The 16,726-nt window shown below is 39.1% G+C and overlaps 1 protein-coding gene across 1 annotated transcript in view; it reads left to right on the top strand.

Annotated features, from left to right (window-relative positions):
* Positions 1-16,726, top strand: part of NELL1 (neural EGFL like 1) — a 299,917-nt gene that overhangs the window by 79,212 nt on the left and 203,979 nt on the right. Inside the window, exons 10-12 of the mRNA XM_050975915.1 lie at positions 371-444; positions 6,942-7,041; positions 16,507-16,635. Coding sequence (XP_050831872.1) covers positions 371-444; positions 6,942-7,041; positions 16,507-16,635 — 303 coding nt within the window. The remainder of the gene's footprint in view (positions 1-370; positions 445-6,941; positions 7,042-16,506; positions 16,636-16,726) is intronic.

Below are 16,726 nucleotides of genomic sequence, written 5' to 3' on the forward strand. Positions count from 1 at the left end.
AGTGAGTCATGAGGAGCTCTAGTAACACAAATACTGTAACTACTATGTCATGTTTCTAGTGAAAACCTTTTCTATTGAATGATAATAGGTTATTTAGTCCAGGACATATTGATTATGCTCCTATTCCCTCTCTTTAGTTTGGGTCAAGAGGCTGCTTTCTCTCAAAGTGAATGATTGTTTGTTACTTTGTTTGTAATGATATGTGATACTGATTTCTGATGAAAGCAAACTGAATCGTATTTTTAATGTATTGATATTTTTTCAGGGTATGTGAATACTGGTTTTACTTCTTCGTTATACCTTGCATTTATTTGCTGCTTAAATACTGATTTAATGAATTTTTAATCTCCCTCCTCCTCTTGAATTACAGCAAAGTGTATCTATGGAGGCAAAGTGCTAGCAGAAGGTCAACGAGTATTAACCAAGAGCTGCAGGGAATGTCGAGTAAGTTTCAGTTGGATAAACCTTTCCTGTTTTTAAATGTATCTGTGGTGTTCAGAAGTGACAGTGAAAAGTTAGTGCATTTCTTTAGGCTTCCTTCATGCAAATGTGACATCTGTTGTCTCGAAAAAGGTGACCTTGAAGTCGCTGAAAGCCGCAAATACCAAAACAAGAACCCTTGCAGGATAAGAGAAATATGGGCAAAATGATTTGGAAGAATGTTTTCTCTTAGCTCTGCTTTCATGAGCTTTAGAAAAAAGTACCAGCCTCTTGGGCAAATTACTTATTTCAGCCAAATTGCTAAAATTTGAAGCAGCCTTCTTGTTATATTGTGTGAGATACTCTATGTTTTCCCTAGTATTGTTCAAACTGCATAGAACTCTTCTAATAATTGAGGTAAATTACAGAATATTGGAGCGGACCGAATTCTTTTTGGCAAATTCATGACATTTGGACAATGGCAGTCAGTACTTAAGAGCTCAGGTGAATGGAGATCACCTTAGATCTGTTGAGGGAGTGTTGGTGAGTGTGCATTGGAAAAGATTACAGTGATCTGGTGATTGTTGTGCTTGGGGCTCAGTGTGCAGAGTAGCAATTTTCTGTTCGCTAATGGAAATGGACAATAGCTGGTTGCAGATGTTGTGAAAACAGCTTGTTATGCAGAATTACTTGGCTGTTGAGCTGTATGGGGTGCTCAGCACTGCCTGTGCAAATATGTGGGCAAGGTTGTTGCCTTGGAAGGCAGACCAAGATTCCTGTTGTTTATAATATGACATAGGATGTTTATTTGAGAGTGGAAGTACATGTATAAAATGAGAACAGGAGTATTTTCAAGGTAAGTGAAACCAGAGAGGGTGATCTGAATTATACATGTGGAACTTCTCTGTGCTATAAATAAGTGTTATATTCATCATGTATTATATTCATAATACATTCAGGAAGATGAAAAGCAAATACCAACCATCAAATATCTGTCATTAGGAATGAGTAAAATAATGAAAACAGCTTTTGTATTTTGCTTATCGTTAAAAGGAAAATGATATGGCAATGTTAATTACAGTAACATTGCAGTTGGTATTTGCATCTTAATTGACAGTGTTGATTAATATTCAAAATGGCATCTGTGAATATTACACCATAAAAAAAATCATTTAATGCATGCCTTGAGAAAAACCCCAACAAACTCAAGTTCTGTCCACAACTGTGCTTCAACAGAAAATTAAATCTCACTGGCCTGGGGAGAGTTTTTAAGAGGGTGCTTGCATCTGTTTCTGTGGGCTGTCTCTGTGCAGGAGGTTCATTCAATGTCTTCAGCATGATCTCCTAAATGTGACCTACTTGTCTGCTGCCCCAGTTAGGAATGCTCCCTAGATGAAGGGGGAATGGAGATGAGTCCAGCTGTGGCTGTGTCATTGTTTCCTGTCCTGTGTGGACAAGGTGTTGTGTGAGAAAAGGAGGGACTTTGTCATAGGGGAGGACCAGACAAACTTTAATATGGTTTAATTTTCTAGACTTGAAAAACTGACATCGTGTTTTAAAAGCTGCTGATCCATGAAGGAATACAGTGGAGGGTACGCATCTACTGTCAGTGTATCTGTGTTGGTAAAGATAACATAAAAATCCTTGTGTCTGTAAAGGAGGATATATTTGTAAGTGGAGTAATTTCAACAAGATGAAATTGAAATTTCACATTTCAATTTTTATTTGATGATAGATTCCTTATTCTTTGCATAGGTACTGATCCAAACTTAGGAGGCTTTCAACTTGTATTGATTTTTCCATCTAAAAAAAAATAATGCTGCTGATGGATCCAGCTAGATCAAAGATTTTCTTTATCAGGCAGAGAGACCTTTTTTTTAATTTTTCAAAACTAATCCAGACTAAAAATATTTATGATGCACATCCTCTTAACCGTAAGCACAGATGTTATACATGAACAACCATTCCCAGCTGGAATCCTGCCCACAAACACTCTGTAGATGAATCTGCAATGACAAAATGAGCACACAGGTATTTCTAACAATCACAGAACAGCTCAGACTGGAAGGAACCCCTGGAGGTCCAACTCTCCTGCTTGAGCTGGGTCACCTGGAGCCACCTGCCCAGGACCACGTCCAGATGGCTGTTGAGTATCCCCAAGGATGGAGACTCCCCAGCTTCCCTGGGCAGCCCCACACTGCAGGAGTGCTTCCTGATGTTCACCTGGGCCCTGCTCCTGTCACTGGGCACTGCCTGCCTCCATCCTCTTGGCACCCTGCCTCTGGGGATTTCTCTGTGTCTCTAGGATCCCTCTGAGCCTTCTCCTCTCCAGCCTTTGCTCCTGTCAGATGCTGCAGTCTGTTATTTATCCTCATGGTCCATGGCTGATCTCTCCCAGCTTTTCCATCTCTCTCTTGGGGTGAGAAGGGCAGAAAATGCAAGTGTGTATGAGCTTTTGATAACTACACCTGCATTCAATAAGTGTTTGATTTTTTGTTTGTTGGTTTGTTTAGAGCATTTTTTTTTTTTTTTGTTTAACCCATATGGTGGTGTGGGCCATTGAATGTCAATGGAAAGATTTTTAGAACTTTTTTTGGAGTGGGAATTTGCAGTTGATCAGCTGCCTGTGAATGGCATGATGCCTGTTCATAAACAGGTGACATGCTTGACAGCAAAGGGTACCAAAATAAATGCCTCTTAATCAGTGCTGGGAGCAGGCAGTCACAGTGTGCCATGCAAGATGGACAGGACAGGGCCCACAGCTTTCAGGAAGGCTGACTAAAAAGTTTTTTATAAAGATGAGGACCAATGTGCTTCTTCAGAGTGACAACTGAGGCTGCTGTTTGAAACTGTGTCCTAAGAGACTGAGCAATACCAGCTTGTTGTGGCTTAGGAGTGATGCTCCTGCCTGTGGTGCTCTCCCTGAAACCACATCTCTCACTTGCCTGGGTGGGATGGAGAGAACTGGAGGCACAAAAGGTAAAGATCATGGGCTGAGGTAAGAACAGTTCACTGTTCTTATCTGGAATCTGTTCATTACTGGAATCAGCAAGGACATAAGAAAATAAGCAGTAACAGCAATAATAGTAATGACAAAGGGTACAGGGAAGAGGTGATGGTTTCACAGGGAACAACAAAACCTGGCTGCTCCCTCTGGACCCCAGCAGCCCCACCTCAGAGTGAGGTGCTGTAGGATAACCTCCTGTCCTGGCCATGCCCCTCCAGAGATCAACCCTGTCTTGTCTGGAACCAGGGCAGAGATAAATTCAGACAGGAAAAAAAAAAAAAACCCCACCAAAATTGCCTTATCTGAAATCTTGCAAACAATTTTCAAAGCCCATCATGTAAGATGAGCTGTTTATTGTTTGGATTTCCACTGCATGTCACTGATTAGGCTTACATCCAGTCTTCTTTTTAATGTACTTACCTTGGTAATTACAGGAAATTTAATTATCTTGTTGTAAATTTTTGACTCCAGATCTCATTCTTTGTGGATTGTATGTCACAACTGAAGCTTGATATATTTATTCCAGAAAAAAAAGTCTTTTTGACATCTATTTCTATTGACATTCTATGACTGCTACATATGTGAATTAAATATAAAAAGGAATAATTTTTCTAAGGCCGCCTGAAGCAATAATTCTGAAGTGTGAACTCTTCTTACTTATCTCAGTAGATAAAATCTGAATCTGATGATGATAATTCTTATAATTGGATCTGGACTAGTTTATAACAAATTAGTTTAAACCCAAAGAATACTCAACATGGAAATGTTTTAATTGTTTTAAAACTTAATTACAAATAAGATTAATTTGTTTTCCCAAGATGCAAATTCTGCAGAAAATAGAAGACTTAAGGAAATAAAATCTTACTGTCATTAAATTAATGGAATTCTCAATTTGTGTTGTTTAATCTCCTTGTGAGTCACTAAAGAAGCAGTGAGCTTGGAATAAATTTGTCTTTACCTTTTTTGACTCCTCCTGACACCAATTTGACTTTCATGCCGTTTCTTGCCATATTTTTCTGGCCAGATTTATTGTCAGTCAACCCTTTCTGTTGGTGTGCTGACATCCTTTACTCTTTTCTGCTGTAATTGTCCTGTCTGAGCTTAAACAGGCAATGAGTTACAGCCAGAGCTGTTCCAGCTGCTTGTTTGATAATGTGATAGTAAGTGATGGCTCAGTGTCTGCTTCTTTCATCACCTCTGATCCTGCAGTTGCACAGACAGCCGTGGGGGATTCCTGCCTTTCCCCTGTGGAAGTGAGATCAGGAGGAGCCTGAACGCCTCCATTAACTTCACTGCTCTTGCTCTGATGGTGTGTGCCCTCTGTGCTGCTGTGGGGAGCTGCTTTTTCTTACAAAAAACAAGAAAAGCAGACTCCTGTGGGGTTTTTTTTTTTAGCATTATTCACGACAGCCACTGGTGCAACTTGTCAGTGAAGGCAACTGGCCCTGCTTAGCCTGGAGGTTGCAATGTTGGGGCAGTGATGGGTTGCAGAATTACAGATTTGCATCCCCTGGCTCGCTGCACTTCTCAGCTGGAAGTTCTGCGAGCTGCTGGGTACCTCAGGCACATCATTTGTGCCTTGTAGACTCAGCAGGCATTTCCTCAGGGTGCAGGGCAGCTGGAGGCTGTGAGATCTCCTTCTGGAGCCTGCAGGGGCACAGCTGAGTTGGTGTGCTGAGGTGGAGTGGCAGGGCTGGTGACCAGCAAAGGTTTTTTTACCTGAGTGAGCCTGTGCTTTGGTGTGCTGGGGCTCAGTGTTGTGTAGCCATGAGAGCAAGCTTCTGCATGTTTCTTCATGCAGGGTGCACTCACAGGTAATTTCAGTATCCTCTGTCAAAGTCATGTGTCTGGTTGTCACCATGATATTTTCTGAAAAATCCCTTTACCCTGGATTTCTTCTCCTGGGAAGCTGAGAAGCCTCAGAAAAGAATAAGAACAATAATTATCTGATTTCTTCTCCTGTGTTTGCTGCTTTGGGATGTGGTCTGGAGATCATTTACCAATAAATCAATGTTTGATTGGTTTCATGTGAATTGTTTTTAATTAATGGCCAATCACCATCAGCTGTGTTGGACTCTGAGGAGTCAGTCACGAGTTTTTATTATCATTCTTGTTAAGCCTTCTGTCTGTATCCCTTCTCTTTCTTTAGTATAGCATTCTTTTAATATAATATCATAAAATAATAAATCAGCCTTCTTAGAACGTGGAGTCAGATTTTCTCACCTCACAAACACCACATCTGGTCCTTCAGATTATGAGAATGATCACTTTCATGAGGTTTGGTCTAATTTTTGGTATTGGTTTTCCTTGGCTTTCCTAGCCCTAGATATGTTTGGATCATATTTTTAAACTTGTCTCTGCAATCATGATAGCTGGAAAGTGAAATTTCTTCACTTGAGGAAAGCAGAAATTCTTATTCCACCTTTTTGTTCTGACATCTGAGATGTCATGAAAAGTGTTCTGGGAGGAGTGAGGAGTAGACTGATGTTAAAAAAGGGGTTTTGGCATTGTACCAGGCTGCCTGCTTTCTTAGTGGAGTTTCATAGCTTGGAAAAGGAGATTGCTCAGGTGTGGACAGTCCTGTGGGGTACTTACTGTAGTTCCTACTGAGCAGAAATCCTGGGAATTTTTGCTCCACTTGCTAGTTGTCAGTGGGGTGCAGAAGGGGTGCTGAAAGAGTAAATTATGGGATGAAGAAGGCTGGAGAGGGGGATAAGGTAAAAGAGGAGGCTGTTTTGGGCCAAGATGTTAAGAAACAGTGAACTAAGTGCTGGAGAGCTGTTTGGCCTGGAGACATAGTGAGGATGGGAGAAGATGGAGTAAGATTTGGTGGAAAAACCTCCCCATGAAGGCTCTGTGCCTGTGATTCCAGACAGTTTCTACCAGCATCTAGACCTCTTATCAGTCTCATTCTAAATCTAGAAATCAAAATTATGGCAATGTCTTTTTCCACAGCAGTTTCTGTAGGGTTCTCTCGAGATGAGCTTTCTTCTCTGAAGGATCTAACTTTGGAAATGAGGTGATCAGGAATTCTAAAGAACAGACTCTTGGACATGACAGAACAACACAACACTTGAAAATACTGGTCTTGCTGTGTAAATTTGGGTTGAATAACTTATCAGTGAAGTATGTCGAGTGGGAAATGAGAGGAATAAAGCTCAGATTTGCAGAAAAAATATCTTTAAGCTGGATTGAAATTCCTAAATTCCTTCAAATACTTGAAAAGAAGACAACTATACTTTGAGACTACATATTTGGTAAAACTAGTATAGAATTTTGAGCTGATGTGCCTTGTCTTTTAATCTTTGTTTTTTTTTATGCTGGGCAGAGAAATGCACAGTAGATTATTCCGGATTTGATATTAGGGTGGAACAGATGAATTTAACTTGCTTCTTGCTAATTTACCAGTGTTGTTACTGGAGCTTACTAGTGCTGTGGATGGAAATGTATGTGATCCTTGCTACTGCATGTGTTTTCACCCATGTAATATTTAAAAAATGTTGTTTATTTTCAGAATGGAGTTTTAGTCAAAGTAACAGAGAGCTGTCCACCGCTGAACTGCTCAGAAAAAGATCATGTCCTTCCAGAGAACCAGTGCTGCAGTGTTTGTAGAGGTAAGCCAGCTTGGAAGGGTAAAATTGTTGGTTCCATAGGGGAATACATTGAGAAGAGCAATTCCTTTCTAATAGGATATTAAGTACCTCTATTAGCATGATTCTAAACCCAGTCTGTGATACTCCTTTGGTTAGAAGACTTACCAGATATAAAGCTGTAATTGAACTGAATTAGGCAGGAGGAGGGAGAAAAGCAAGAGCTGGAGGAGAAAGGAACCATGATCTCCTATAAAAACGATGTTGTATTTGAAAAAGAAATATATTTTGTTCCTTAAACCTGCAACTGTGGGGTTTTGAAAGTGGTTTTTCAAGGTCTCTATTTTAAAATCTCAAAGCCAGCATTAAGATTCTAGTTTGATGGATATTGGGAGGTTGATTTAGATCTGAGCACTCTCAGGACTGATTAATGAATTAAGCTGGACAATGAAACAGTACCAATGCAAAACAAAAGTTAAAAAATTGATGCTAGAGCCCAGAACCTCATTTTTCCTCCTTCCAGAGGATGTTGAGATGCAGGTTCCTCTTCCTTTCAGCTGTGTGAGTCCTGGTTGTAGGCTGGACCAGACTGAACAGGCAATAACTAAAATCTAAATTGAGGAAATCCCCTTAATGAGGAACGTGCAGGTATCACAAGGTTAAGGCAAGCTCTCTTTTTAAAAAGTGTTCTAATCAGTGAATTGCTGGGTGAATAATCCTTCCCTGTGCATGGTGCCTCTGTTCCTCATCTCTCCCTTGGTGCTGAGTCTCAGTCCTGGTCTCTCAGGACTCCCATGTCAGCCTTTGGTGATGCACCTCAAGATTGAAGCAGGAGCTGTGCCAAATGAGCATCAAACATTTGCAGGCTTAGATGGTTATTGAGGTCTGCTGGAATATTTGTCTTGCCTGTGTATAAATTCCTCCAGTGCCATTGCAGATGGCAGTGAAGGGGCTCTGAACCTCTCCCTCTGCCAGCAAATATGAATGGGTAAATATGCATGGTTAAATATTTACTGAGGCCTTGAACTTAAAACCACGTGCATGTGGTTGCAGGGAGCAGCATGACTGAGACTCCCTCTTGGGTCATGGTCTGAAAACATACACATTAATTTTTTTCAGTAGTTTCTAGAAACATCTGCAATTATTTAAGCCCGCAGTAAATGTTGCTTCTCTGTCCCTCAGAGGGCTCAGTGTCTTAATGATACTTCTTAACAGATGGCCCAGTTTGATGAAGTGCAGTACTGAAAAAGAATGCATTCATTACTTAAAAGGATTAGAAATATGAAAGCTTCAAAGCTGATGGGAGATAAAGTTCCATAATTATTCACTTCCATGTTATTGTTAGTGATAGGTCCTCTTTTTAGATATTCATTCCCAAACTGACTTCATTATTTATAAGATGAATATGTATATTTATGTGATGATCTCTAGAAGCAAGGGAAGAAATTGTGTTTTCCCTTCCCAGGAATTCTGGTACATGGTGCATTCAGTTTGACACATTAAACTTTCACTTCAGTTCTGCTTTATCTGACTGCTGAAACAGTACCTCCTCTTTTTGTTCTTCATCATGGCTTTTTAAAATTCTTTTGAAAATGATGCCCAAAGATATGATTAATTTTGTCAACTTTACAAAGGCATAAATTCAATTTAGCCCTCGTAGGTTGCTTTTTATATCTTGAAGTAGAATTTATGCAGCTTGACACTTTGCTTCAGTTGCATCAACCCAAAGGTGGTGGTATATAGTTTTATCATGTGCTGTTGTTAAAAGTGGATATTTATGAAGAATTCCATATTTGGTCGGAGTTTTATCCAGCAAAAAGGTGCTCTCTGATAGGACAGGCAGGCCACAGTAACTGATCCAGTCCTGTGCCAACATATCCTTTACTGGGAAAGGATGGATTGCTTCTCTTGCTTGCCAGACTGACTTCTTTCAGAGACTTTATTCAGCTTCTTTTTGTCTCAGCCGAAGTAGTAAGGAAGACATATTGTAATAACTGCTGTCCTGAATGAGCAGAATTATTTGTTGGAAGGCCACAGAGATCATTTGCACATCATATGCAAATTCCACATTGTAAGAATGATGATGCAGGTAATTTGTTGCATTAGTCCTTGGCTAAGCCTTAAGTTATTCATCAGAATATTCAGCAAGCATTACTAGCAATGTTAAATAAGAATATTATTTCTGTGTTAAGTTTATCAGTGCATGTTAGTGACTGCTAGGCTTTGGGCTTTCTAGCAATTTGTGTGTTTTTAGTGTTTGTAGTTTTGGAAACAGAAGACTTCTACTGAATTTCACGTTCTGTAGAATTATAGAATATATTTGCTGAATTGGGCAAGGGTGAAAGGGTTGCATCTTGTGCTTTTCCAGCTGCAGCAAAGGAATTTCCATTTCATGAAAGGATAAACACGAGGGGATCAGCAGAAGGAAAGGAAACCACAGAAATACAAAATCTTCATGATGCTGTGGTATGAGGCTGTACCCTCTGAAGCACTTCCCACAATAACAGCTGAGTGCCATAGGTTCTGCAGGGTAAAACATAAATCTGTGGTGTTCATGGAGATGGAAATTGTGAGTCAGCAAAGACAAGAGTTGAATACTGTTATGTGCAGAGCTGTGGGCTTCCTAGATAGTCATTATTGCTTGTAAATGGTAGGGAAAATAAGGACAGCAAGTAATGCCTGCTCTTCTTCAGGCTTGCCCCATGAGTTTATAGCACAGCAGAAGGTAATGATATATTGCTAAGAGGCAATTTCTGGATTTCAGGGAAGTGGTTGTGTGAGGTGTACAGCAAGGTGAGAGGAGAATGGAAGAGCTCTGCTTTAAAATGACAGTTTATTTTTGTGATTTCATGTGCTGAATGCATAAATGGACCTCACCCCATCTGTATATGGGATCTATCCTTGGCTGTTATGGGGAGTATATCCAGTTTTTCCTTTCATCTCCACGCTTTAATAGAAATGTCTGCTTAAACTACGTGGCCACTTTATACTTTCCAGCAGGACAATGTGGTGTTATTAAACTGTCTTTTAGGCTTACAGAAAATGTAGTTAATTTCCAAGTTTCACAAAGAATCGTGTCACAAAATACATTTTTTGCTACTTTTGAGAATCACTCATTTTTCTTGTAGCATGCCAGCTACATTTTTTATAGCCCAGGGACAAAACTAATATAAAAAACAGTGTCATGAAAGTGTTTTATTGTTCCCTTTAGCTGTTTTTCTCCTTGCCAAAGACAGTGTCTGATTTTGAAAGATTGGATTTTTTTTTTCTCTTTTGCATGAGTGATTCAAATAAAACTTCATGAGAGAATTTTTATGTTGTTATGCTGGCAATTTTAAATACGTAAAAATAGCCTTAACAGCCTTAGCAACTTCAGATGTGCTCCTCTTAAAAGAAAGGGTGTGATGAAATAATGAAGTAGTAAAAGTGGTTTTCTTTTTCTAGAGAAAATAATTATTTGCTGTCCTGCAGTATGGTGGGACTGATGGATTTAGATTGCCTGCTGACACTTGTTAGGGGCAAAGGGAGAATCTTATTGATGAGGTGAAACACAGATTTTACAGCAGGGAGCAGCATTAAATTCTGAAATTGGGGCTTCTGCCACCCTTCTTTGTGCTGCTTTGGGAAGGTTTTTAGTTTTTCACTTGGAGGGTGAGAAGGCTCCTCAGTTGTTCATGTTTCTCATCTCTTCCTGCCTGGCTGTGAAACTGAGATTTGACTCTTCAGAAATGGCATTTTCCCCGTTTATTGCTGTGTGGTAGGAGCTACTTCAAGGTTTTAGATTTATTAAGATTTAATGGCAGTTGATAAATATGAATTAGTTTATTTCTAAACATGCTTGTAGCATTACTTAGGATTTAGTAGAGCTTTCTACCTGAAAAAGAAGAAATCTTTTTAAGCTTGTTAGCCCGTGTAGTTACCATTATTCTATGGCCCACAGATAAGCACTGTGTAATAAACTCTGCATTCCTAGAGCAGCTTGAGAGAATGTGTGGAGCTGCTGTCTTGTGTCAGGCAACTGAGTTCTGTCCACAGTCTCTGAAGGTGTCAAAGGTGCTGTTCAAAGTCCTGCTTTGCACATGGCTCACTGAAAACTGGTTCAGATCATGGAAACATAATTGGTAATGCACATTTTAACTGAACTCTTCCATGCCTTCCCCCTCAGATTTACCTTAAATATTTATATTGTGACTGTGGGGTTAAGTCCTAACAGTAGAAAAGATCTTGAGATTGAAGCTACCTTGGAGTTTTGAACATTGCTGATGCTTTAACAGAAGCATTATAACAATTTTTGTTTTCACGTTTAGGGATTTCTCAGTAAAAGACAGTGAAATGGAGGATATCTTGAAGAGCAAGAGAAGAGGGGTTTTACAGTTTTTGATGTGAACAGCTAAGGCTGTTGTAAGAAATATAGAAAATTGTACAGAAGCTAGAAGGAAACCCTCAGAAACATGGAGAGGCACATCAGTGTGCCATAAAAAAGAAGAAAGAGATATGGGTCTAAAAGTCTAAAATGTTTTGATTGCAGCTGAAGTCTTGAATGAGTTCTTGCATTTGCAGTCAATAATTAAGCCAAATTACCCAGTGTATAAAAAACTGGATGCCAGCATGAAACAGCTGAGTGTGCTGCTCTGCACAAGCAGGTTCTGGGAACCACCACTTGGAAGATGCTGCTTGGAAAAAATGACAGCAATGTTCAGGTGTCCCAAAATGGAATAAATGTTTAATTTGAGAAATCTGACTTGAGGCCACTAAGGCCTACCCATTTGTGCAGTTCCTGATGCTGCAGAAGTTTTTATGGCTGCTGGCATGTGTCTGGTTCTTTTCCTAATTGTCTCAGTACATTTATTCGTGGTCATTCTATATTCAGAATGAGGGAGTAGAGAGAAACTTGTATTTCTCAAGATAAAGATGGAGCAAACATTTCAGCAGCTTTGATGAAGGAAGAGAGCAATGTTATCAGAAATGTCTGGGGAATGAACAGAGGTCATCAGGCCTATCAAAAATCTAAACACACTCTTCAATAGTTCATTCCCCTGGTAGTATCTAATTGTGTTTTGAATGACTTTGAAGGGCTGTTGTGCACATTTGTGATTGTGTGTGTGTGCAGGGAGGATGGTTTCTGGCATCTGTTCTCAATGCATTCATCTGTAATTTTAATTCATACTTGCCTTGTCATCTCTGCTGGCCCAAAATTCGTTAAGATTATCAGAACTGTTTAAGATTTTCTGTGGTTTTGTTAGATCCTCTCCAATTGCCTTCTTGCTGTGATGATTCTATTTTATTTCTATTCATTCTTATATTTGGAGAGGAGCTGACTATCTCAGATAAGCCTTTGCTGAATATTCTGAATGAATTGTTAGTTTGGCTGGGCAGTGAGATGTGTGCCCTCTGCTATCTCCCACCCATGTGAGATTCAGGGATCCCACTGCAGGATCAGTGGGTGGGTTTGGCATCTCTGTAGGTATTTTTAAGGAATCCTATCAGCCATTTCACACCAAAGAATTAATAAAAATCAGATATTTGGCTCTAAAACTCGTGCTGGGGAGAACTTGGACCAATATCTAAGAAATCCAAGATACCCAAATTCCTTGACACACATCATCTTTTGGCTCTTTTGAAGTGCTAATTCTGCAATTTTGCTGGGGGGAGGAAAAAAAAAGTATCTCTGGGAAAACCTCTGATCCAAGCCATGGTGTACTTTTTCTGACAGAGGCATAGTGAACCCTTGCTCTTCTGTTCTCTCAAGTACATTTTTTTCCTGCTGGTTAACCTTAAATTACAGTTGTTTTGTAAAAGCTTGGTGACATAAAATGTTGTAGCACCATGTGTGCTCTTAGCAGGAAAGGCTTCCACTATCCACTTACAGGGGTATTGAAGAAGTTGGCTGAGATACTAATGGAAAGTGAAGTGGAGTCACTTCTAGACAGCAGTTTTAAAGATAGGAAACAGTGTTTCACAGGTCTTTTTGTAATAATAAATGCCAAGGCAGTCTAGAGGCATACTGGGTGTTCTATGATTGTGTATTCCTAATGACAGAAGAAAAAGGAAAAGTCTTTTAGAGCCTTTGTTTTTTCAAGTTACAGATCTGGAGTTACTTTTAAAACTTAAAATTAAAAATTAAACATTGAAATGAATGATTAAAATTATTAAAACTATTATTTAAATATAAAATAGGTGTTTAAAATAATTCTTTAGGTTTTTTTAATGTAATGTTCTTTAATAGCCTTCAAGCTTGAAAACCTGATTCTGGATGGAGACTGTTCATTTTTGAGTTGATAAAGGAAACAAAATCAATGCAGATTTTTCCAGAGGTTTTTTTAAAAGCAGGTGACAGCTCTCGTGGCAAAAAATGGGTAGGTAAGGTAGCCATCATATCTACAGATAGGTTTCAGAGGGGGCAAATAAACAATAAAGAATTCACAGGGCTGTGATGTGAGAAATAATCACTGGCTTGTGCTTGGGACGAAGTGCTGTTAGAGTGGTGGATCTGGGACCTGGGACTTGTGGTTGGAGTTAACTCTAATCCACCAACTTGTCTTAAACTTGCCATCAGCTGATCATGAGGTAAAATGTTGACTCACTGGGATAAAAAGAGCCTGGAGACAGAATTTTGTTGCAGAAAGTTGCATGGTGCTGCATACCAGCACTCTTGGAACTAAAGCCTACTGATAAAGGTGGAAGGTTTTTTACAGGTTTGGATGAGAGGGAAATTGAACTAAACATAAACCAAATACCCTGAGACAGAGTAACAACCCATGTGATATCTTCAAACTGCCTAGCTCAATACCCTGCTATGTTACAGAGGTTCTGACCCAATAATAATCAAATCAAGCTCATACTGCATATGAGCTCAGAGGAGAATTATTGTTCTAAAGAAGCAGGAAACAGACTAGGATGTCAGAGACTTAGGGGAAACAAAGAAAATATTATAAAACTGATTGTCTCTTGGATGTTATCTGGAATGCCAGTGGAATAGTAATCCTGGTGGGGAGCATAAATCAGATGCTGAATGGGGAAGTTTGAGGAGATGGGTTCCAGTGTTCAGTTTCAATTGTAGTTATAAAGGCAAAAATGAGAAGTCAAATGCTGTGATTGCATCAATGGCTGAAGCACCCTCTTTTACCAGTCTAAAATGTCCCTGGGCTTCACAAGGCTGGATCTGGAATACTTGAGTTGCTTTTACCAGACTGTGAAATGAGTAAAGACTAAAAGGGGGTAACTGAAGTTTTCATTTAGGGAATTGGTTCTTTTTCTCCAGCTGGATTACAATGAAAGAAGGAGCCAGCTGAGCACAAGGAAGATACCTTGGCTGTTAATAAAATAAATTTGAACTTTAAGTCTAGAATTGGATGTTGACACTGCTAACAAGTGTTAGCATTTAAAAAAATTACCTCAGAACTCAACATTAGATGATCAGACACATAAATCTGGAGTGCACTAAGCTGGCATGACCTGAGTATTAAATTAGTAGACAACTGAAGTGTGTGTGTAAAAATACATTGAAATATGATGTCAAAGCAAGGGATAGACAACTAAAAATACATTAAAATATGATGTCAAAGCAAGGGATAGACAACTAAAAATACATTAAAATATGATGTCAAAGCAAGGGATAGACAACTAAAAATACATTAAAATATGATGTCAAAGCCAAGGGATAGACAACTAAAAATACATTAAAATATGATGTCAAAGCCAAGGGATAGACAGCTAAAAATACATTAAAATATGATGTCAAAGCAAGGGATAGACAACTAAAAATACGTTAAAATATGATGTCAAAGCCAAGGGATAGACAGCTAAAAATACATTAAAATATGATGTCAAAGCAAGGGATAGACAGCTAAAAATACATTAAAATATGATATCAAAGCAAGGGACATGCATAGAGACCTGAATCTGGCATTTAGATGTTAAAGTCTGGGCTGTGTTTTTTTAGCTGTTTTTAGGAAGTTTCTGATCAATGAAGGAGAACTTTTAGTTTGCTCCTATATGACCAGAAAGAACTGGCAGAAATTGTTCTGGTATTCAGATCAGCTCAAGCTGGAATACCAATAGATGATGCTATGTGTGGGTTTCTGCTTTTCCTCCTTCCAGGACAGAAAATGGATACAAAATAGGATTTACCTAAATGACTGCTTATAGATCTCAGACAAATAGAAATGGACTCTTGGATATTAATAGAGAAAATCCATAAAACATCCCAGTGGAGGGAGGAAAAAAAACCTGTTGTCAAATTCTATAAGTTATTTCTTAATTTGCAGTGGAGTGTCTTTAGAGCTGAAGTTACAATTACTTTCACTTAACACCCAAGCAGAGAAAGATGTTGGCATGTCTCTGAGAAATACTAAAAATCAGAATTTCAGCCACTTGTACCTTTACGGAAGAAGGTGGGGAAGTTCATCCTATTTCCAGAAATGACTGTAAGGAATAAGAGAAACTGTTCACAAAGAAATTACTGAGAACTTGTGTGAAGGAAAAAGGAGAAATTAATAAAAATTCCCCTTGATAGAACATGATGCATGGAATAATTATAAACTGGAGAAACAATTGAGCTGGTTTTTGATGACAGAATTATAAGGCAGTGTATGAGGTTGCTTTGACTACCAATACAATTTTGTGCAGTGTCTCATTTTGGTCTACTAAAAGCACACGTGGCTATGCATAATAAGAGAATTTTGGGGGCTTTTTTTCTTATATTACTCTTCATTGTCCTTTTGATGTAATTTTTATTAGCATTGCAATTCCTGACAATCAGAGGCTTAATGCCACGAGGGTTCAGTAGAACAGTAATGAATTGTCATGGCTTCCTGCTTTGGAGTTGTCTTTTTCCTGGATAAAACCAGTCATACAAATATCTTTTCAAAGAAAATGGTTTTTCTGAGAATGAATTGATGGAGAAAAATCCAAAAAGCCTGGGTGCACCAATGTGTTTATAGAGAGAATTTGGAATGTGAAATGCCTGAGTTTTTGAGTGATACAGTCAGTGTCAATACCTGAGCATCTGCAGTCAGTGTCAATACCTGAGCATCTGCAGTCAGTGTCAATACCTGAGTATCTACAGTCAGTGTCAATACCTGAGCATCTGGAGTCAGTGTCAATAGCTGAGTATCTAGAGTCAGTGTCAATAGCTGAGCATCTGCAGTCAGTGTCAATACCTGAGTATCTAGAGTCAGTGTCAATAGCTGAGCATCTGCAGTCGGTGTCAATACCTGAGTATCTAGAGTCAGTGTCAATACCTGAACATCTACAGTCAGTTTAAATACCTGAACATCTGCAGTCAGTGTCAATACCTGAGCATCTGCAGTCAGTGTCAATACCTGAACATCTGCAGTCAGTGTCAATACCTGAGCATCTACAGTCAGTGTCAATACCTGAGTATCTGCAGTCAGTGTCAATACCTGAGTATCTGCAGTCGGTGTCAATACCTGAGTATCTGAACTAAACATGTTTTAAAAGCCTGTTGTGTTGTTCCTTGTATTTTAGGCCATAACTTCTGCGCAGAGGGGCACAGGTGTGGTGAAAACTCAGAGTGCAAGAACTGGAACACAAAAGCCACTTGTGAATGCAAGAATGGTTATCTCTCTGTCCAAGGGGACCCTGCATATTGTGAAGGTAAACAAAATATTCCAAGACCCATTCCCTGAACAACTTATTCAAGAACATAATGTGCAATAAATGGTAGGTGAATGCACTTCATTGCCAA

Source organism: Serinus canaria, chromosome 5, assembly GCF_022539315.1.
Source record: "Serinus canaria isolate serCan28SL12 chromosome 5, serCan2020, whole genome shotgun sequence".
Lineage (NCBI taxonomy): Eukaryota > Metazoa > Chordata > Aves > Passeriformes > Fringillidae > Serinus > Serinus canaria.